Source organism: Fringilla coelebs (assembly GCF_963513975.1).
Source record: "Fringilla coelebs genome assembly, chromosome: 2".
NCBI classification, from domain to species: Eukaryota; Metazoa; Chordata; class Aves; order Passeriformes; family Fringillidae; genus Fringilla; species Fringilla coelebs.
Genome location: NC_140029.1, coordinates 73,308,677 through 73,332,332, shown reverse-complemented (window position 1 = coordinate 73,332,332; position 23,656 = coordinate 73,308,677). Strand labels below are relative to the sequence as shown.

Sequence of the window (23,656 nt, the reverse complement as noted above, 5' to 3'; positions counted from 1 at the left end):
CCCACAAGCAGCAGAAAAGCCTCCAGCCTATGAGAAGAAAATGGAGGAAGAAGGCCAGCCTGTTTTCAAGGGGTTTTAGAAGAGTTTTAAAAAATCCAAACAGGATCCCAAAGTTGCAAAACCTCAGCCTTCCCTTTAAAACACACAGAAAATACCTGCTCTTTTCCAACTCTAACCGTCTCCCACCTGCCAGTACTTCTTTCTGTCCTTTCTGTTATGTTGAACTACATATAGCAAGATTTGGGGAAAAGGCTACACATTTGATGTAATCCAAAATTTACATTTAACATCTGCTGCTTCAGACAGACTCTGTGGCAAGAATGCCCAGGGCCAGAGTTTGTAAATCAAAAAATGGGTTAAAAGTAATCTGAAGTCTTAAAAAATAAGTTGCATGGAACAGTACTAAAGGTTCCATGATGCAAAAGAGATAAACAGGGTCATTTAAGAACTCCAGATAGAGCCCAAAGTATTAGCCTTATCAAAACAAAATGATACTCTGCTCATAGTTCCAGAATCCCTGCTTGTTGGTCAAGTTTAAATAGTCTCTTTTAGTGAAGCCAACGATGATGAGAACTCTGCAGATACTGTTCAAGCTAATAAAAGAGCTGCTTTGAATAGGGTTGTGAACTTGAAACTCTAAGCCTGCTCTCACATCAGATGATAATCAAAAAGGCAAACTCAAATCTGCTGGAAACTCAAACCTGCCATGGTTACGTAAGGTTGCTGAATGGCCCATTTGCTTGGAGTATTTTGTATAGTGTCACAATTGTATTCAGGTTGTTGGACCACTGCAATAAAGCTTCTGTTCTCAAGCATGCAATTATTTTCTCAGAGACACCAATTCCCTGCAGAACAGGGGGGAAATTAAGCTCTGAACAATCCATTAAACAGGAACCTCACTTGCGGTCAGTTATGGAGCCTGGAGAGCTCTGAAGCTATTCTGTTTATCATGAGAAAGGGAATATCAAACAGAGAGCAGGTAAGATATGGGTTTAAAGCTACCACAGTTTCTCTCAAAGAATCAGAGCAAAAAGGTTAGCACGCACCACTATGCATTTTAAGTGACACTGTATATTTCTGTGCCCTTTTCTTAGGGAAGATCATACTTCTCACTTGCAGAAAACAGTAAACCTTTATTCCAAGGCCTGGTCACCTAAACAAGGTTGCTACAAATCTGGCTTCTAATTTAAACTTTATTAGACATCTCTTAAGAGCCTGATCAGAACATGACAGCAGTTAATTTTTAAAACCCATCTCCTGGAAATGTTGTATTGAATTAAAGGCTTAGATGTAATAGGAATTACACTATTCAAATACATGCTCAGAGAGCACACAGCAGCTACGTGAACCAGTAAAGAACTACACAAAGATAGACACATGCTAGACTCCCTCCCTAGCTAACTGATACACCACATGGTGATTGAGGTCTAGTTGTCCCTAAATAAGAAACTGCACTCACATGACACTACCCCGTACATGGAAAGCCAGTGAGTTTTATCTGTTTAAATCCCGTGTCTCTGAGTTTTTGTATAAGCCTTTCTCACCATGCCACCCACCATGTGGGCTTCCACATTCATCCACGCTCATCTAAATGCACAACTTCACTTTCCTATATTTAAATGCTGGTTCTTCCTATCCATTCTCAAATAAGCCAAGGTAGCAACTCCTCTGTAACTTCTAGAAAAACACTCCCCAAAACACTATCTTGTGAAATAACTTTTCCTTAAACTATCAATGAGAATTGCTGCTGAGCAATGTATTACCACTGGGAGGCAAAAGAAACAAAATACGGCCTGAAGCAAAGCCCCCCAACACAGTGGTATGGTCTAAACTAAGTAGACATCCTACACAAGCAGTCTAAGATGAAAGCCAGATATTTAAACTAGCATGCAGAAGGTCAAAGACTAGCAGCCACTCAGCAACAAGCAAGGCACTTTCTGTAAGATCATCTGGAGATGCTTTGACAGGGAGCAGCATCAAGCCTTCCCAATAACGAGTCTGATGGTAGCCACCAGCATTAGGAATCACTGAATAAAGAAGTCTGAAAGCTACAGCTGCGCAACAATGAATTCCTACCTCCTGACTAGACGCTGTCTGGTGCGGATTCAAAACATAAACAAGAAAGTCTTTCTTCCCTGGCAATCTTAATATGAAGGTTTATGATAATATATACATCCCTTCAAGTGAAGATAGATCTGCCTTGAGCTCTCCTAGACCCACCTTCAGTGCAGGAGTCTATCCCATACCATGGGACTCTTCCAAGTAGATTTTGGCCCAACAGGCCAAAGTTGTCCCTCCTGAAGTCTAGGGCTGTAATCCCAGTTTTTGTCCTGCTTCTCCTCTCAAGGATCCTCAACTTCACCATCTCATGGTCACTATAGTCAAGACTTTCCCATGACCCTCACATCTCCAACCAGTTCTTCATTGTTTGTGAGGTCCAGCACAACACGTCCTCCCTTCTACTCCTCAACCACCTGTGTTGAAGTTACCATGAATGCATTCCACAATCCTTCTGAATTCTTTATGCTCTCCTGTGCTGTCCATCCAGCAGATACTGATGTGGCTGAAGCCCCACCATGAAGACATGGGCCTTGAATGTGAGGGTTCTGAAGAAGGCCTTTTCTTCCTGATCAAGTGGTTCATAGCAGACATCTACCACAAAGTCTCCCATATTAGTGGTCCTGCTAACATTGACCCAAAAGATCTCAACTGGCTCCTCAATCAAACCAAGGGAGAGCAAGAAACACCCTATTCCCCTCCCACAGCAATCTCCCTCCTACAGCTATTCACCTTTGTCTTGTACCACCTAACCCCCCAAGAGCTGCATTTCACTGCCACACCACAGCTGCTATGTCAAGAGCACCCTGTGCCCTTGCCACCTGAGGTAGAAAATTCTTTCTAGAGTTCTGCAACTTCCCCTTTCCCAGTAAATTCAGTAAGGTTTTAAGCAGCAGGTAAATTGTTTAGAAGCCATAACCACTTTGACTGCAACAAGAATCCTCATCTTCTGCAGTTAAGTGAGGATTTCCAAACATGCCACAAGCCCCTGCTCTGTTTACGCACATATAAAACTTACACCATTTTAGGAAGCCTCAGCTTGTCAGTGCTGGGATTTAGCTGACATTTTTAAGGCACTCCTGTAGAACAGTTCCCAGAGTCAAGTGACAGCAATCCTCTCCTCTCACAGAATGAGACCATAGCAGCAGCTTTCAAAGCAATGAACTATCCCACAAGCTGGACCCAGACTGTCAGCACTCCTGCAACAGGAACCACATAATGTCTAGCTTTTTCTGGGAATATAAAGGACTTCCCAGCATTAGGAGACAAAGAGTTCTGCATGTCAGAAAAGGAGCTTTTCTGAAAGCCTGGTGCCTAATACATTTCTACAAATACTTCCATTATCTTCTATTGTTATAATCCACTAGAAAAAGAAATTCACAGAAAAGACAGGCATAATTGTTTTACTTTCAATCTAACAAGTCACTTGAGAATGTTGTATTTCTAAAACAAAGCCTGATTAATATAAACCTACAAAAAGCTTTGGCCTGAATGCTGTTTAAGACAGACATTAAAAACACCTGAAAAGGAGACCTGCAAATTTAATGAAATTAAATAGAGATTTCAAATTACTATATATAGGAACTGTACAGTCAAATACAATTATTCCCTATAATTTTACCATATCTAAATAATATAACAAAGGATTCTTGTAAAAGCCTCTTTGAAAAAAGTACACATGCTAAAATAAGCTCTCTGCAAATTAAACCCTGCCATTTGACAACCAGTTCTGTTTCCTCCAATATCACTGGCAAAGTTGAGGTTACCAAAGCAAAATTCCATCTATTTGTTCCATCTTGCATATAGACTGCTGTGTTTCAGTCACCGTTTTATTGAATCCACATCAAATTATATTTTAAGCAAAAGAGTGTTTAAAAGGTTCACTCCTATCATTACTATTTCAGTCCTAATTATTATAATTATTATATATAATTATTGTAATTTCTATTTAGGCTTTTGTGTTGATATGCTGGTTTGTTCTGTTCCTGCAGGGCTTAGGTGTGTATCTCCATTCTGGAAGAGTGAAGATGCACCTTCTATTAAGGAAACTTGAGTACTTTTTTTATTGTATTCCATGTCAGACACCAAAGTGCACTCCAGTCAGTAAACAACAGTCACACACATGAACCTGGGGAACTACACCACCTGCAATTAAAAAATGTCACATTTTGACTGCAGAAGCTGGGAGTTCAGCTAGTGAAACAAGCAGAGACATAAAACTATATTTTTAATAGCAGAACAAATTATTAAATAGAAGTATCAATTTTGCTTCAGATATTACTGTTAGCCAATAGAACTTAGCTCAAATATATATTTTTTTTAATACATTGAATAGATTTGGTAATTTCACAAAATTCAAAATCATTACATATTTCAAATGCAAATACTTGACTCGAAGTATTTTGGACTTTTCCATCACACTCCCCTCAAAAATAAGTTTTAGATGCATATTTTGAGGCACTTTAGAGATAGATAGTATGGGCATCTAACAGTATACCAAGACATTATTAAGACAAGGTGACTAACAAAAATCTGTTATTTCAAAGATGGTAATGGGAAAACATATTTACTTCAGTCTCCTTTTGTAAAGTGTTGCTACCCTCCTTGAGGACAAAGGCAGGACCAGTAGCTGGGTAGGAGGCACACACACTTTTGCATGGCTTTGGGATGAGACACACACAAAGCTGTTGTCAAAGGAGACCCAAGGCTGTTGCACACCTTTCAGTGCAGTGTCAGGATTTTGATCAGTTAAAATGAGGTAGAAGGAGGGGAAAAAAAAACCAAAATAAACGACCACAAAAACCCTGAAACACTGGATGTGAGGCAGAAACCCAACCCAGTGGGATACACACAGGGGAACAGGAGGTCATCAGCATATCAGTCCCTTTCCCACAGCAGATACTCATTCCACTAAGTGGGTGCACAACTTCCTCCAAGATGGTTTCAAGCTCATGAACAAAAACCAAATCATTAACAAAAGTATCATTTGCAACAAAAGCCTACCTAGGTGTAAACCAACTCTAGTTAGTCCAAACCAAGCCATACAACCTTGGCAACCAAGACTTTTATTTTGAACCTGAACTATCTTATTAACTACTGCTATTCTGTAATCCAAGAGTACAAAGGCATCAAAAGGGCAGCAACCCCTTTAACTGAAAAGCAGACTGGCTGTTTGTTAGGCATGGAAGTGCCACATTATCACAGCGTGACACAATTATAAAAAATATGAATAAAGTACAGGCATGTGAGTTTCACATCCCAGAGCTTCAGTTATAGACATTCAATGGGTTATGTATGCACTGGAGCAAACATGCTGAACATGGGAGGAGAAGGAATCACACCACAAGAGAATTTTAAGAACAGGTTAACACATTTTTGACACTCAGTTGTCTAGGTATGACTGATCCTGCCTGCCTTTGGTGTCATCACTACATAAAAGAGCAGGTAAAGGCACCAGCACTTTCAGGCTAACCTAATTTTAAAAAATAATTTAGGGATATAAATCACTTTAGATTTAGAGTGAAAACTTCTTAATTGTCTTGAACATATGAGCTCATATGAGTGTGAAATCTGATGCTTCATGAATCACTACCTCTTGAGTGACATGAAAGACTGCTGACTGCAAGATACTGTGCAAGTAAACACTGAGGTGAAATCCAGCACTTGGATGGAAACATTTTGTACTTTCCTACATTTCATAAACATACTCTGTTAAAGAATCCGACCAATAAAAATATCAAGTTACTGCCATTTTATACTGTTCAGAATAAATTACTGAAAGGACACGTTACAAGTGTCCTTTCAACCTTTAGGAGAAAAAAACAGGATTTGTGAAGATACTAGTTTTCAGAACTACATTTTCTAAAAATCAGACAAATTTGGAAGGGTTTGAGGTGTTTCTGTGAGAGGCTTTTTGGCTGCTTTTTTTGTTTAAAGCAAATACAGCAAATGAAGACAAGTTTGCTCTTCTCCTGTTAGTATCATGCCATGAAAAGATCCATCATTTTCCATGACATTCACATGTCCAACAAAACTTTCAAAAGACAGACAAGTCAATCAGGCTGCTACAGATGAAGATCCTTTTTGTTCCCTCAGGAAAGGGCAGTAAGATCTCAAAATAGTTGACTGATGTCTTCCTCCCTACATCTTCTCTCAAAGTACTAGATTTTCTGTATTTCTCTACCCTGATCTCATCCACCCTGAAAAATAGGGGAAGTGATTAGGAAAGGCAAGGGAAACATAACACCACCCCAGAAAAGGGACCAGGGAGCAATGGAAGAGAACCTGAAGAGCAAGATTACTTGTCAGGCAGGATGACAGTTTTGGCAATGACAACCTCCTGAAACAAGGACTGAAACCATATTCAAGACTGTAATGGTAGATGACACCAGCTGCTATATGCACAGAATAGATGGGAAATAAATGTTAGAAAACTTGGAAGGGCCTAAGTCCATTCAGCAGCAGCACCACTACAGTGACACTGGCAAGCTGTTTACCTCAATATCATCTTTCAGTTCAACTCAGACACTGACTTCATAAAATGTTTTACAGCAAGTCTTTAAGATCTGATCATTTAAACCTTTAAAATTAGAAATCATTTTCTCAAAACTTCTACAAAGACAGCAAATCTGGTCCCATGCTTAAAACCTGTTCCCTCAAATGTCAAAGCACAACTTCTGGTGCCTCAGGCCAGTGTTTAAGCTCTGTAGGGTAAAACCAGGCCTAAGGTTATATTTGCCCAGCTGAGAGCAAACAGACCCATGTTTGTCTGCCCAGGGCTCAGTTCAGAAGAAGCCACGTTACTGCAATGCTTGCACACTCTGCCTGCCAGCAGTTTTGTTTTCACAGAGATCTGTGACTAACAGAGCCTCCAAAATGGTATGCTCTTCCAGCCTATGAGCTCAGGGCAGCTGAAGATATCTTCACCCACTATCTGCAGACATTCCCTCATCCCCAGAAGTAAAAGGGTTCCTGAAAGATGTCAGGAAAGCCAAACAAAAGTTACAAGCAGGAACTGGTAACAGACAGTCAAAAACTAACTTCTATGACCAGAGACATAAGACACCTGTTGTCAAAGCTCCAAAGTCAATGCTGATTTGCACCCTGAAGGCACCACCAGACTTTCTGAAAGCTGTTAACACTGTTTTTTAAAAATATGTCTAACTGGAAAAGATGAAAGAGCCAGCAAGATCTGAAAGATATCAGGTTGAAAATCTATTAGTGTTGTTATCAACAGCTCAACTGCCTGTGCAGGTGTAATGGGGGCAAAGAAGAGAGGGGGCAGAACGCTCTCTCTTTTTAAAGGGATGGGCAGGAAATGAAGATACTGTTCTAAGGCTTTTAGGCAGAGTTCTTTTAAAAGTAAAAAGGATAAATACTCCAAGAACACAAGGTGTAAGTTAAAAGCTTAACTTCACCCCCTTGCCCAGTCTGTTCTGTTCAATGCCACAGCACAACAGACAGGTTCAGAGATCATCTCTCAGCAACCTTTTATGTCCATCTTCAACCAGCCCAGCCAGCCCTCAGAAGTCACCAAAATACACAGCAGCTAAGCTGTCAAGAGTAACATCTTAGCAATGGTTAGCCATCTAATCTTCCTCTGACAGCCAGCAAACTTTATTGTTCAGTTAGTAAATTGTTCAATTTAAAACCTTTGGTTTTGTTTTACTAGTGTTGTGGTAAGAGATAATACAAGTGCTGCGCTTCTTTCAATTTATCTTATTTATGAACTAGACACATATCCACTAAAATCTGGTTTTAATACTCAAAAGATAACTAAGATGTTCAGTACCCAAAAGTCACATAAAGACAGAAAACAAAAGTAATAATATATTTATGCAGGAAAGCTAAGAGCACAAAACCAAGAAACATTTAACTCACCCATGATAGTCCCATGCCAGGAACATTACAGTACAAACATATCCATTAATTTATCTCCATGGAGTTTTCAGCTAATGGAAAAGTTATTTCAGAATTAAAGCTTTTAAGTGATATAAAAACTTGCAGCATACATTCACCTACATGCTATAGGCTATGCACTTATTCCAAGTAGCAGAGGAACGTTCTGAGAAGTGAACTTGTGTGAATACTCAGGTTGAGAGCAAAACACAGACTGATTTCCTTCTGAAGTTGATGTAAAGCACACTAAGCAAAGACAAGTTACTTCATGAAAACGCTCAGGAGAGAGAATATATAACCTTTTAAAATATTCAAGGCATCACTGTTATAAATTTTCTTCTCAGTCCTTCTAATTATCTCTTGCATCTTCCTCCTGTTTGTCTTCACTGATATAACCTAGGAAGTTCCATTTTTATCCCTTCTGTTTTAAGTTATGTCCTATGAAAAATACATAGAAGGCAATTGTCTGAAGAATTTACTCATGGAGGGCAAACATCAAGAAGTTTTTAAAGCTTTAAGTGGACTTATTCTACAAAGGACAGATTTGAAAAGAAGTTAAGATTTAACCAACTAAAATCCAGGGTAAAGAAATGGAGTTCTCATGAAAATTTTGAAATAAGCTAATCAGTAGGTTAGATCATTAAGCATGAAAATTGAGTCCTCTATATTTGACTAAGATTAATGCAACCAATACTTTATTTTTTAAGTAACTAAAAGTCAGAACACTTGAGCTCATAAGTTACAATTAGTACATTTTGTCCTTCCACATTCAAAGCTACACTAAGCAGAATTTCTTAAATTTAACATGGTTCAGTCACAAAGTAGTCTGTTCACTGCTGAAATAAAGCTGTGAGCCTAGATTGTTTCTTTCTATTCCACCACCCTCCTTCAATAGAAAATTAAACTCTATTTCAAATAAGTTGCCTGCCCACTTCCACTGTGCATTTGTTAAGACTTTGAATAAAACTAAACTTTAATGCTGTAGTTTGGAGGGATGATACAAATAGTGCCAACCATGTTTCACACATATGACTTGTTATCCATGGGCATACTGCAGCTATTTTATTTTTATTGATATACTAAATAACTACATGTTTAGAGACATCAAGAGGGCTTAGGGAACATAAAATAGTGCCAGAAAGCTGCAGTTACCCCAGGTAGACTGTTGCTGTTTGGAGACTGCCAACACAACGCCTCTGTCTTCAGCTACCTGAAAAGAACACACAGGTTCTCTGAGGTGCAGGCTGGTAGGACAGCAGGCGAAAGACTGAAGTTGCAAGAAGAGACTTCCAATTAGATATTGAGGAAAAGTTGCAATGACAGTAATCAAACATTGTAACACATTACCCAGACAGACCAGAGGTGCTGACCCAAAACTCAACTGCACAAATTCTGTGCAAGCTGATGCAAGTTGGTCCTACAATGGGTTGGGCCAAATGAGTTCCACAGGTTCCTTCTAACAGAAAATTTATTTGATTTTGCAACATTTGCCCAATGCCCATTTTGTAAATGAACTGATAGTGGCGGGACCTTGATTTAATCTGACATTGCATGCAGACCTTGTTCAAAAATCTTAAGATTTTGTCAAAGACCCTCTCTCATGGGACCAATAGCATACCAAAACTCAACATCCCTGCCAGAGCAACAAGACCCAAGAACTCCATCACAGCTAGGTTCAGCTTCAAAAGAAGATGGTAAAATAGAGGTCAGAATGCTAAAGAGATACAAAGTTGGCACTAAGAAGGATCACATCCTTACAGGTAGCATACAGGAGAAAGTAAGGACACTATATGGATATACCAGGTAGCAAGAAATGCTTGAAACAGCAAAAGAAAACAAGAAGAACTTTGATAATACTAGAAACAAGAAGACAGCCTTCACAAGCAGAAGGTAGGAAGAACAGTCAGTTCTTACTCACTGGAATAGGCTGGCCAGTGCTGTTTCACAGATAGATGTGCCCTTTGTTACACCCATTCATAAATGACCTGAAAGCTCATGAAATTTAAGTTGGCCATCATTATTACAACCACAAACATTTGCAGAGGGTCTTTAGAAGACTGAGTGATTAGACAATAAATTTGCAAATTAAACTCAGTAGAAGTAGGCAATACATGCATGAAGACAATACTACCAAGTTCTGAACTCATCAGTGATGAAAGAGTAAGATATTCTTAAGAGTAAGGGGTGAATACATAGTTTAATTCTATGAAGAAAAGGAGTGAACACAAAACAGTGTACCACTGTAAAAAGCTAGAGTACATTCACAACTTTACTTCTGCGTGAGGCTTCGCCCTGCCTCCCAGTTTTGTCCTCCTCACTTCACCAAATTGGGAGGAATAAAAGGTCTGGAAGTCTGTGCTCTCTTCAGTTCAATTTGTTATTAGGGTTGTGTTGCAGCTGATCAGACTGGGAATTTAAAGCCTGAAACAGTGTAAGTTGTAAACGAGACTGCAGCACAAATACGTGTAGAGACTTCTAAGGGTCCAACACTGGAATAATACTGGGGAGCCATAGGGTAGAAGATATCAATCCTAACAAAAACACATTCATACTTTATCCCAGAAATGACCCCAGATTAGCCTATTCTCTGCACTATGTCCAATCCAGTGAGCATATTAATAATTAAGCAGCCACAAACTATCAGTCCTAGCAGGTCAGCTTGTTCTCCATTCCAATTTTACTTAGCAGGACAAATTTCAAACCTATGTATCAACCCTGGTTTTAATACTCTAGCATTCTGGGATAGCTGTGTTTGGCTACAGCACTCCCTCACAGTCAGAATAGTCATCCCATATGTCATACTCCCTGCCTTCACTACATACCTGGAGAGGAAAAAACACGTTTTAGATCCAGTTCCAGAGTGTGTGGCATTCCTTAAGTGATAATCTGTCCCCCAGAAATCTCCTGCCAACCTTCACCTTACATTCATCTTTTAAACAGGCACAGTCATTTTTATACATGGAGGTCAGCAATTCCCTCTCAGCTTAGCTGCCACCTCTCCCTCCGCAACACAGAATAAACTTGCAAGGACTCTAGTGTAAGGAATTCTGCAAAGAGGCATGATGTCTCATGTCAGGATACCAGGCTAGAAAGAACTTTAACAAACATGACTGTATCCTTAGGGGGTCATGATGTTGAACTCTCCAGTGTGCTACCTACTGCGTAGCACAGCTTTTAATCATCTTTCTGAACTGTTTGCTATGAGCTGGCAAATCTTTGCTTACCTGAATGAAAGTAGCACCCTCTACTGCTGCCTTCAGGTCTGTACAAACGCTAATGAGAGCCAACTGCTGCTCCGCACTCAAAGCTCCTTTCAGGACTCCCGATTTCTCCATCTCTTTCATTTGTTTGCTGACAGAAACAACATAGACATTTAAACACGTTATCATTGTTCAGCCACCATCAATTTTTAAAAAAACCTTCTTAACAAACCATGCACTACATAATTTGTCATGCCACTGCATACATCTCTATTCAAAAATATAAAGGTTCATTTCAGTAATTTCTCCTTCCTCCCCATCTTATCAAAGATTTTTCTTCTCTTCCAGCACAGACAGTTCCAAGATCTACACCTAGATGTTAGATGGTCACCACTTCAAATTTGTTTTAACTGGTGCACAATCAGCAAGAGGTTTTTTTGGCTCATATTTAATGGGAAGCAAGGTCCCTTTAACACACTTCATCTAGTTTTACAAACAGCTCTTTTGCTACAAAGCCTCACTGTAGGAACACCTCTTTACTAGTATAGAAATAAATAAACACATTCGATGCAGGCAAGAGTCCTTCATAAAAACCATGCCACTACATTTTGAGGTTTTTTTAATGACTACAGAACAAGTGTGAAAATTTTTAAATAGTTACTAAACTTGAAATGAATGCTCAGGTACACACCCTGGCTGGGACTGGACATGCCACTTCTTCAGAAAAGGTCTCTACAGTTTGAAGCCCTCAAACATCCAGAACAAACAAGCCATTTTTCAAAACGGCTTAGAGGAACAATGGCCACAGAAATTAGGTGGGATTAATCTGTCTGATCACAATCAACCTAAAGCTCCTTGATGTAGTCTTTATCATGGTTAAATCAGTTCAGTTTTCATCAGTTTCATTGAGACAGAACTCCTCTGAGCCTTTGGTTATTATTCAGCAAAAACTGCTCATCCGTATGAAGACATGAGGAAATTGACCTAATGAACAGCAGCAGGAAAAAAAAAATCCTTTATTCTTTCTACCAACTTAATTTAGGACATGGCAAATGGATGGCTGAAAAGCACAGACTTCTATTTCAGTAATTTATGGCAAATAATAGGAAACAGGGATCTTCAGCTCCCTTTCCTAAGGTCACAGGGAATATGCAGCATGCTAGACAGAAACTTCATCCAACACTTAAAGTTTCTAGCACTAAAGGTGCCAGTGCTTCATCTGGAAAGAAATAGGTGCCCTTAGCTACAGACAGAATCCAAACTTCTGGCTCCCTCACACCTTGTGAGACAAGATGAGTTATTCAAAAAGTCTTTACTAGCCATTCATTAGAAATTCATGTCCCAAGTGCTTTTGCCCAAATCCAGCATACTCTTGCTCACATGCCTAAAAAACCTCAAACCAAACAAAAACACACAAAAAACAAAAGTCACATTTGAAGAGACCAGATCAGAATTACTTTCTTCTTTGAAGAAGAGGGTGAAGTTCTTGTTCACTCTCACTGCAATACTACATTTGTCTCATCCTCCCAGGTTCTCCAAAATTACAGTACATAAGTGGTGACTGAGGGATTGAAAAAAGCTAGAGTCATAGACTAAGTGATCCAGCTTCTATTTTTTTTCCCCCAGCTTGCAGCACCCATCTCTCATTTCATAATTTTCCTTCTGTGCCAGTGATAACCATTCTGCATTTCTGCTTTTCTTGCATGAACCACTAACAATACACTGTGCACTCAGAATACCATTTCTTAGTTAACCTTCAAAACTACCATATTCATCTTTGGAATTTGAGGCTGGACTGATTTTTTTTATTCCTAAACAAAAAGCATTCTTTTTAACATAACCAATCTTCATGTTAGCCATGCATTTAAGTCAGTTAAAACAAGGAGTAGGAAATATGTGCATTACTTCAATTATGGCTTTCCCTCCTGGGAAATTTTAATTTTTTGCAACCTTTGCCAATCTACTTATAGCCATTCTGTTTGTTTTGTTCCACAAACAAATTTTAATCTTTCAAACACTAAACCATCTTCATATTCCCATGGGGTATTAGACTGCTGCGGTACTGTGGGAAACCAGTGTTCCCTGATACCTACCATACATTAAGACACAAAGGTTTGTACATAGAGCAGTGCACCACTGACCTCTACTGGATGACTTCGTAATGAAGACAGCCTAAATTTTTTAGGGGCTCATCCCTAGGATGACCCTGGACTGCAATCATTGCAGCCATATCCACAGCTTCACTCTGCAGCTGTATTGTATGTGCAGCTCAGAGAGTTTCACTCAATACCTGTAACGTCTTTCAAGAATGAAGAATTCACATCAATAAGAAAATACTACTTCCTTTTTGAGCTTATGCATCACCTACCTCCAACGTTTTACTGTTGTACCTGTCTGCCCACATCAGCGCTATTCTGGGAACTGGGCTAGTATTTGCTTCAGGATAAGGCATCCAATCTACAGGAACACTCCCAATCACATAAAATGCTTCTGGTTACAAATCCTACTCTAAAAGTCTTTAGAGAAGGACCCTGAAAACAATGCTAACACTTAATTCATCTTATTCTACCCCATTTGTCCCACCTTTATCCACAGCCACTACCGGGCAGTTGTATTCAACATATATGGTTGCAACCAGCAAATACTTGCTAGAATTAAGGCTGCTTAATCACAACCACACTGCCCACACTAATAAGAAGGGAAGGAAGAGAAGAAAACACCAGCCCTGTTCTTCACAAGTTCAGCCAGCTGCTGTTGCCCAGAGACCAGAACTATTCAGCAGTCAGAGCACTACCATCTAGTGCTGTTTGATAAATGAGAGGGTAGTTAGCATGGTGAGAACAAACCAAAACATCACTCATCTTTAGCCCGAGACAGAACAGACCAAGTAGGTTTTGTGTAGCCAAGCTTGAAAGCTTTCAGGAAAGGAGATTTCACTGACTCCTTGGACAACCTGTTACTCTGCATACCAGGCAAATGTGAGCACCATAATTGTTCTCAAAACACAACTTCAGTCATTACACAAATCACCCTTACTGAAATCATTTGTTCCAGCTGCCATGGGCACTGGCTACCACACAGGACTGAGGTGAAAAAACATTTCCTTTTGGAGGAATTTTCAACTCAGCCAGACAGAACAGTCAGACAGAACCTTTGTAAAGAAGGACTCTAGCCCCTTCCAAAGCCTATCAATATGTTCTCTAGTTAGTTCTGCAAGTGAAGCAGTTTTGCTTAGCTAGTTAATTGCACTTTTGGGCCTGGTGGGTGGGCAGAGATAAAATCAAAAGGTAGAATCAAACTTACGATTTAGCACAAGCTTGATGTGCCAGCATCAGACACTCAATATTAAACTGTGTGCTGAAAAGAATCATTTATTTAGAAGCTCTCCCCTCAGAGGAGATAGATAAAACTATCAAAGAAGACCTAAGCCAAGCTGCATTTTGCCCTTGATATATACAGTACCAATACAACAAAGCAATACATAAGACAGACTGGAAGACTAAGCTAGTAAGCCTGTGTAATTAATCAGTCTTTATCAGCAGAATAATTATGTTTAAAACAATAGCACAGTAACTACTTAGAAAAGTTTATGTATTACAAGAATCATAAATTTATTTTTGGCAGAGGGGCATGCACTAAAGCATTTCTGCATCCTATCTTTTAGGAGTACTTTCAGGAATAGGATACTACTTGTTTTTCTAATTCTCATTATTTCAAAATTTAGCAAACCTTGCATTCAAACCAGAATCACACCGATGCAGGAAAAAAAGCACGCTGGATATGAAAAATTACATTTCCCAAGGCAGGCTACTAAAGCATGCATTCAGTAGGTCCAGTGTGGTATAAGGGTGTTCATTAGTTTGTTTCTTCGTCAGAACAAAAGCTGGTTCCATTACAGCAGACCCTGAGATGTTCTGAATTTATATAAAAGGCAATGACTTCTGGGTCAACAGACTAAAAGGCAACGACATAAAATAATTAAGTATCACTTCTGCCATCAAAGAAGTATCATCTCCTTTTAGAAGTAAAGTGAGTGTTGCTTACTACTCAAACTCCATTTTATTTGGAAAAGGGAAACTACAAATAGTCATCTGTACACTTCAGTTTCTCCCCAGTAAGTCATACCTCCATACACTAGAAGTTTGTGGACTGCAGACTCGAGCGGAATAAATATATTCCAATACTAAAACAAAATAAACCACAAAACCCTTAAGCCTAAAAACTTCCCTAAAAGTATTTTCTATTTGGAGAGAAAAAGGAAAGCAAACTACATCAAGTTCATAGAACCAGTCACCAGCTGGCTCTATCAGACAGACATTCCCTTGATGCTCCCCTGCTCAAGCTCCAGCTCTTACAGAAGGATCACACCAGTAAACCACTGTGATTTACTGCAGGTTGTGTGCTATGAAATCAGCGCAAACAAGTTTGACCATATCTTGATAGATACAGTCATTAAAATAGTGGTTGAAGAAACTGTGTAGCTTTGTATCATCTTATGTAAAAGGCAAAACCTGCCTTGAACTCAACTGAACTTGCCTTGAACTTATCAATGACTTGGATGAAGGGGCAGGGTGCCTCCTCAGCAAGTTCACCAATGACATTGAACTGGGAGGAGTGGCCAATACCCCAGAGGTCTGTGCAGTCCTTCAGAAGGACTTTGACAGGTTGGAGAGATGAGCAGAGTGGAACTGTCTGGAATTCAACAAAGGCAAATGCAGAGTTCTGCACCTGGGGAGGAATAACCCCAGGCACCAGCACAGGCTGGGGGTGACCTGCTGGAAAGCAGCTCTGTGGAGAAGGACCTGGGGGCCTGGTGGACAACAAGCTGTCCCTGAGCCAGCAGTGTCCTTGTGGCCCAGATGGGATCCTGGGGTGCATTGGGAAGAGCAGTGCCAGCAGGTCGAGGGAGGAGACCCAGGTGAGGCACATCTGGAGGGCTGTGTCCAGGGCTGGGCTCCCCAGTACAAGAAAGACACAGAGCTCCCAGAGGGGGTCCAGCAGAGGGTTACCAAGATGATTATGGTGCCAGAGCATCTCTCCCACAAGGAAAGGCTGATAGAGTTGGGTCTGTTCAGCCTTGAGAAGAGACAACACAGGGGACCTCAACTATGTCTATAAGCATCTGAAAGGAGGGTGTTAAACAGATCCAGGCTCTTCTCAGTGGTGCCAAGCAATATGACAACAGACAACAGGCAGAAACTGGAATACAGGAAGCTCCACCTAAACAAAAGGAAGAGCTTCTTTACTGTGAGGGTAACTAAATGCTGGAACAGCTTGCCCAAAAAGATTGTAGGGTCTCTTTTCTTGAGCTATTCAAAAGCTGTCTGGATACAAGGAGCTTTAGAAAACCTGGCTTGAGCAAGGAGGTAGGACTAGATGACCTTCAGTACTCCGTTCCAACACGACCCATTTTGTGATTCTGTGAACTCCTACAGGAGAACACATGCAGGCACACAACAGTACAGACCCACTTAAATAGCACTTTATCCTATTACACTATGCTTCATGTTTCCAAGCTGAAAACCTTGGAAGGCTAACATCCTTATGAAAAGCCATTAGAAAAAGAAAAAATATGAGGCAAGTACTGGCTTTAGTAATGAACACCACAAAGCTGCCACCTAATAATCCAGAATCTCACTGTGGCTACTACTATGACAGCAACTCTGAAAAAACCCAAAAGTTTGTGTCATCTATGTGATGCAAAAGAGATGTTTTGATCTAATATCTACCTGGAAAGAAAAGAAAAGAGGAGATGGATTTTCCCACGCTTCTGTTATCAAGCCTATTTTAGCAGATCTCACTAGACATCACATACTGTTTAACTTCTGAACTCTAACAACTGAACTGATCTACAAGGTGTTCCTGAAGTCACTCCTGTTTGCTTTAAGGCTTGTTAAAGAAAGCAATTAGGATGCAACACACCACAACCCTTTTTCAGGTGCACCTTACACCCCATACAGCCAACACACAAGCTGACATCATGTCACTCCAAGGCATCATGAAGGGAGAGCTGATGCATTTAGGTTGATGCTAATTGTGAAATTATCTGAAGTCCAGCATTAAATGCCGATACAGCAACATAAGGCTGTGCACAGAGCCACTTTATAAATGTACTTTCACCCTCATTTACAGGCAGATAAAAGCTGTATTTTCAGGCCCAGCAAGAAGAGGGTGCATAGGACCAAGCAGACATGTTCCTTCTAACACAAGAACCAGGGGTCGATCAAAGTAATTTAAGAGCCAGGTTGAAAACAAATACAAGGGAATGGCTCCTCACACTCACACAGCGAGCAGTAAATTTGCAGAACACAAAGTCCTTTGGTAAGGAGGCCACAGAAGGATTTATATCAGTTCAAGGGAAGGTTAGAGAAATACTTGGAAGAAATCCAGTTAAGAGTGAATAGATAATTAACTTGTTGGCATTGAAGGCTGGGGGGAGGGGAACAGTCAGGCAAGACTTGAACTTGTAGCTCTTGCAGTACCAAAAGCATGAGGCTTTAGCCACAGTGCCATGGGCAACAGGAGAGGGCTGGAGGCCTCCTGGACTCAACTGGTGCGAGTGACGTCACGTTCACACCCTTAAATTGGCACTCCTTCTAAAGATGCTTCCTACTTCAGCTACAACTGACCAATGACACTAGCAACTTGTTCTTCTAGGACTCAAAAATACCAGTTTAAGAGTTTAAAAACCAATTATAAAATGCTAATAATTGTAGCAGGGCTTCTCAACAATCCAATTTAACCTACCTCCACTTTGAAAGGGTCTTTGTTGCCTTTCTGCGGAAAAAACTCTTACATTCATATATTTTAAACCTAGCCTATAAATAACCTAATGATGGTAAGCATTATTTTAAAAAATTGAATTTAAACGCAAGATCTTTAATAACTTAAAAATTAAATTTTTATTCAGAAGTGTCAGTGACACTAGGAAGCACAGATCTGATCTTAGCCTGTACTTCTAAGTTAAAGCTTTCTTCAAAGCCTAAAATCTGTGCTCTCTGAAATAACAAGATATGGCTATTCATTCATAATTATAAAAATCCCACCGTTTCATTCCAACCCCAGTTATTTCAAGTCAGGTTACCTACCGAATATTTTCCAGTGCAGTTGTTAGCTGCTCTTGTGCAATATCATAAAGTTTCACTCTGAAGCCTCCAGCAGCAAACACCATGGCCCAGCTGCGACCAATAAGTCCACTGAAAGAAAAAATATTAGCCAATTAATAAGCCAGCATTTAATAGGAGGAAGGAGATCTTGAAAGCATTGCAAAAACCAAACCAGAGCTTGGACTTTTTGATATTTGATAAAAAGATCAGTTACATACTGATGAGAAACAAATCTCTCTAACAGAGAAATACCCTTTGCTGGCTGTGTATAATAGGTTCTCTGAAAGCTGGAATGAAAATAATGGGGAAGAAAAAACCCAAAACAAAACAGAAAAAGGAGAGCAGAATTCAAATAGGAGGAACCACTACTTTGGGATACTGGACTCAATCACCAACAGTTTTGTCGGCCACAATCTTAATCTGGATTTGGTTAATGCATTTATATTTAAGAGATTTTAAATAAATAAATTTTTAAAAATATCTGTTTGGCTCATAGAGTGAAGACAGGCAGCAGAGTGATCCCAGAGTGCAGGATCCTGCTTCAGAGGTGATCAGAAAAACCAAGGCCCAGCTACTGAAGTCACAGTTCCTCAGCAATTCAGAAAGTGTTCCAAGCACATGAAGAAAAAAAAAAATCATAACTGAGCATAGGTTTGATACTATTTTTCCACCTAGCCACTTCTAGCACTATCTTTATTTTTAGATTAAGCACTTTATCACACTAGATACACATAGGAACAGTCTGCCTACATCTTTTGGTGAATCATATTACTGAGGAATACATGGAGGAAATCTGTAGTAACTGACAATTTTATTTTCTCTCTTAAAGAGATGCAGGTTCTAACTTCATTACATGTGTAGCAGGCAGCAGTCTTTTCAAATGGAAGCACAGTGTCACAAGCTTAAGTAACCTGAAATCACAAAATATCCACAAAAAAATCCATTACAGAGACAAGATCAGAACTCAAGATCCATGATTGGTACAGTGGGAGTTTTGATAATTACATGCATTTCCTCTCACTTCCAAGATCACTGTATTTGCAGCATTAAACTTTAGTGATGTCTGGCAACTGAAAAATTCAAGGCCATTAGGGCATCAATAAAGGATTAAAAGGGGAGCAAAAGTCAGAGATAAAGTAATAGGGCAGATGAGAAAAGAAGGAAGAAGAAACAGGAACAGGCTCAGCCTTTGGATCTTTTTAAAAAGGATCAAAACAGGAAGTTTCAGGAAATAGCAGGAATCAGTGGAAATAACTGGGACCAAAAAAGTGAAGTTTTGCATTTACTGCTGTTAAGCAGACAGTGAGGTTTCTCTCAAAACCCACCATTTAAAAGTAAAAATAAAGAACTTCTCTGTAGTAAGCCCAGAGTTCATCAATTCTGAGGCAAGCAACAGAACAAACTTACAGAATAGGCATGGTCAAGGTTTGTTAGCTACTGCAGCTTCCTGGCTAATGAGTATAAAATAAAAACATTTGAATTGCTTCAACTTGACATAAGCATATCTGAGCTACCAGTATCTTTACAAAGTAGCATAACCTTTCTAAATTGCACTTTTAAATTAAATTTCCTTAAAACACAAAAAAAAATCTTTCATTTTAATACAGGTTTCTAGGATTGTGGGGTTTTTCTTTTGACCTGCAGAGCACACAAAGTTAGTTGATGGTAGGTATCAGGCCTGCACCGTTACTGCATTGTACACGACAGCATCATCACAATCTGATGTTAGCATATTTCACCCCAAGACAGTGCTTTCTGACACTTTAAGCGCTGTCATTTTGGGCCCAGTGATAGATAAAGTATTAACAACCAAATCTGCTCACACAACTTCCACAGGTGCTACCAAAACTGGCAGTAGTGCCACAGGAGCCAGAGCAGGCAAGAGCCCAACTCTCCTGACCCTTCAGACACACCTACAATGAACAAAATTTCCCTGAGTACCAGTTTGGTCAGTGTCACACAGCAGCACCCAAACTCCCATCCTGAGGCTTCAAGTGGTCTTGCTAATAAAGCTGGCTCCAGCCCACACTTGTAGCACCAAGGCACAGTGGTGCACAGGGGACTGTTACTATCCCGCATCTATTTTCTCTCCCCTCCTGACTCTTGTTCAAGTAAGGAACTTTAGGTTCAGCTCAATGAGAGGATAAAACAATGCATTCTCACACAAGCCAGAAATACTGCTGACTTTTGTGGCAAGTCACTATTACCTCAGGAGTGTCTAAGACCAACTCAGGAGATTCCCGACATAGCTGACTAACAGGACGTTAAGCTGTGCTTGGATTTCTCCTCTCCTCTTGCACTTACACACAAGGCATTGCAATGAAAAGGGACAGCAATCTTTCAGACGTAAAGGGTGACTTACGTCGGTAAAGATGTTTGTTTGCCTTTCGTTTTACAGTAGCACGGAGCTGTCAGGGGCTTAGAAAGGCACTTAAGTAGAGGCAAGCAGGTGCATCCCCCCCACTTCCCGAGATCCAGCAGCAGCGCGCCCCCGCGGCTGGGCAAAACGCACCGCCTGCTCCGAGCCAGCGCCTCGCTGACACATCCGGCAGCTGCAGCAGTGGGGACAGCTGAGGCAGAGCCGTACCCGACACTGAGTCCCCAAACGCCCTCCCCGCAGGCCGGACCGAGCCGGGAGAGGCGCCCAAGCCCCTTCGCACGCCGCGGGCATCCGTCCTACAGGCGCCGCGCCGGAACCTCCTCCTTGGAGCGCTGCCCCCGCCCGCGGGCGACGAGAGCATTTACCTGCCGATAATGGTAACCTGCGAGGGCTCCATGCCTGCGGCCGCCGCGACCGGGAGATGCGGGATGGGCAGCGGGATGAGCCACCTCTGCCCCGTGCGGGCCCGCCCCGCCCGCGGCTCCCGCCATGTCACGGCCGCCCATTGGCTCCGCCGCCGTCCCCACCCCGGGGCCGAGCCTGCCCGGGGCCGGGGCGGGCCCGGGACGGGGCTGAGCCTGCCCGGGGCCGGGGCCGGGGCCGAGCCGGTCCGAGGCCGGGGCTGGGGGCGGGTCGGGGGCGGCTCCCACGGCCGCAGCCCCCCGGGTCCCGCCCCCGCTCCCCGGGCACCGTGAGAAAACGTAACATTTTAAACGCTTAATTAAAATCAAAGATTATATTAATGTGCTCCTAATATATCCAATAAATACTTTTTTATTGTCTTTCTATTAAAAACCCAAACAGTCAAAAAGTAATACATTCGAACCCAGAATAAAGGTTTGATAGTTACTGATGAAGTTCAGTGAACCTTTGTTTGGCTATCATTTGAAAGTTTGTTCTTCTTCTGAACAAACTTCTACTTACCAAGAAAAATAAATAAGGCTAACATAATAATTTGGTACATCTGCCCGCTCACTGGCACATTGCTAATTCCAAACCCAATTCAACAACAATATGGAGAAGTCAAAATTATATATTCCTAAAGGCTTCATGAAGACTGCTCAACAGATAGCAGGTGGAAAACAAACTATTATCTCCTTGGCATCCTCACCTTAACACCACCCATGTAACCTGAGATATGCCAGTAGCTGGGAAGTGTTAGTAGAGCCAAGTGGCAGTAAACTGGGGCATGGGAAGATTTAAGGTGGTGGGACAGAAAAGTGTAGCATGCTGTGCCAGTTCTGCTGCTCAGGGCTTATGTTGGCAGCTGCATTTTAAGGTTTTAGCACATACCAATTTTGCTCCTTTGAAGACTAATTCAAAATTGCATGACTTGGCACATGTTCTAAACACAAAGACTTTGTATAGACAGAGCATAACTGAAGCAAACAATGCATACTTACTTTGTGAACTCAGGTTTTATCTTCAAAGAAAAAATGGTAAGTTCCTAGAACATAAAAGTAATGTCACCTGGGCTTGAGAAAAATGGTCTTCAGAACAACTTTACCATCACTTCCATTTACAAATACTTATCAATTATTTTAATACTCTTTGACCTCCTGAGACATGAATTTATATCTTGTCATCAGCAACAGACTAAGAGACAAAAGCTATTGCCGATCTACAAGTGGATTCCGAGAATTAAAAGCTCAGTTCAGAGTGTTACTGCAAGGGTTTTAGAGCTAATCACAGCTGTGATAAAAACAATTACAGGGCCTTTTAGTTCTGGAAGTGAACAAAAGTCTTTGGCAATGAAATGTGAACTATATTGTTGTTGCTGTTATTGTTATTATCCATATATTGTTGTTATTATTATCCATATATTAGTGATAAAGCCCCATAGCTCTGCATTGCTTAATCAAAACTAGGGTATGACCGCAGCCATATCCCCCAGCAACTGCAGTGATCAGACACACGGGTAAAACAAGATCAAAAGAGGGGAGAGAAGTTTGCAAGAAGGAAAGAAAATATAGATAATTAAATTCTCAGAAGTGTAAGTAAGTCAAGGGAAGGAAATATGACTTAAAAAAAAAGTACAAGTTTAATTTTTGTGTAATAAAAGCGTTTTAGGCCCAGTTCTTGCAGCCTCCACAAGCTAGGGACAATGATTCTCCTCTGTCTTCTGCAATTCACATGGAAAGGACAGAAGGTGCTGTAAGCCCAGAAACATCAAAAACCATAGCCAACCAATAACATGGTGAAAGGACTTGGGCTCCATTAGGGAATGAAAAGTAGGGCTTGTACTGGCAGCAGGCATGCACTCACCAGTGTATGCATTCTTTCTTCAAAGTCAAATAGGTGTAGAGGCAGCTTTGAGTTGTGTTGGGAGCTGCACAATTGATCCCTCTGTTTTTAGTCTTTTTCTATGGAGCATGCTCCTCTGCTGCCTCATGGGCAGAGCTGAAATCTGCTACTGGCCACAGAGGGGTGGATTTACTGCAGGGGAGAAGCAGGATGGTATAAAAGGGCCGTGTAATAAACAAGGGGAAATAACTCTCATTAACTCTGAGCCTTGGAGATGTGTAATATGAAGGAGATGTGAATTCCCCCTTTGGAGAAAATAAAGGAATGGTATGTTTTAAAGTACAGAGAGTGCTAGCCCAAGCTTTTAGTGTGGAATAAAAACAGAGGCATAGTTCACATTTGTTAAGTATTAGATCTGTTTAATCTATCACTTGTTCACTGGAGCAACCAGCAAGTACATTTACTTGGTAATGGACTATGATCTGTTGCTACTACGTTCCTAATGGTTCATGAAGTATAATGCCTCAAAAAGATAGCTTTAATTAATCACTTTATTGCTGTTCTGTAGAGTTCTAACTAATGGTTTGCATACTGTTATAACTAGAGGTTGTATTGAAATTATGTTAAAATTAAAACTATCATTTTAATTTTTGTTAGTAGTTCATGCTGTTAATTTGAGTAGTCTTTCAAAGTGCAGTGGCCTGATGCAAATACTACCAATATTGTCAAAATGCTGATTCCTAAAGAAGCAGTCTGAAGGAATAAGAAAG

At 40.6% G+C, this 23,656-nt stretch overlaps 1 protein-coding gene across 1 annotated transcript in view; it reads right to left on the bottom strand.

The window, feature by feature from the left end:
* The window catches only part of CRYL1 (crystallin lambda 1), a 50,558-nt gene extending 29,450 nt beyond the window's left edge, over nucleotides 1-21,108 (bottom strand). Inside the window, exons 1-3 of the mRNA XM_084226793.1 lie at nucleotides 21,008-21,108; nucleotides 18,245-18,352; nucleotides 11,181-11,307 (exon numbers count right to left, since the gene is read on the bottom strand). Coding sequence (XP_084082919.1) covers nucleotides 11,181-11,307; nucleotides 18,245-18,352; nucleotides 21,008-21,039 — 267 coding nt within the window. The 5' untranslated portion in view covers nucleotides 21,040-21,108. The remainder of the gene's footprint in view (nucleotides 1-11,180; nucleotides 11,308-18,244; nucleotides 18,353-21,007) is intronic.
* Between the last annotated feature and the right edge of the window lie 2,548 nt (nucleotides 21,109-23,656).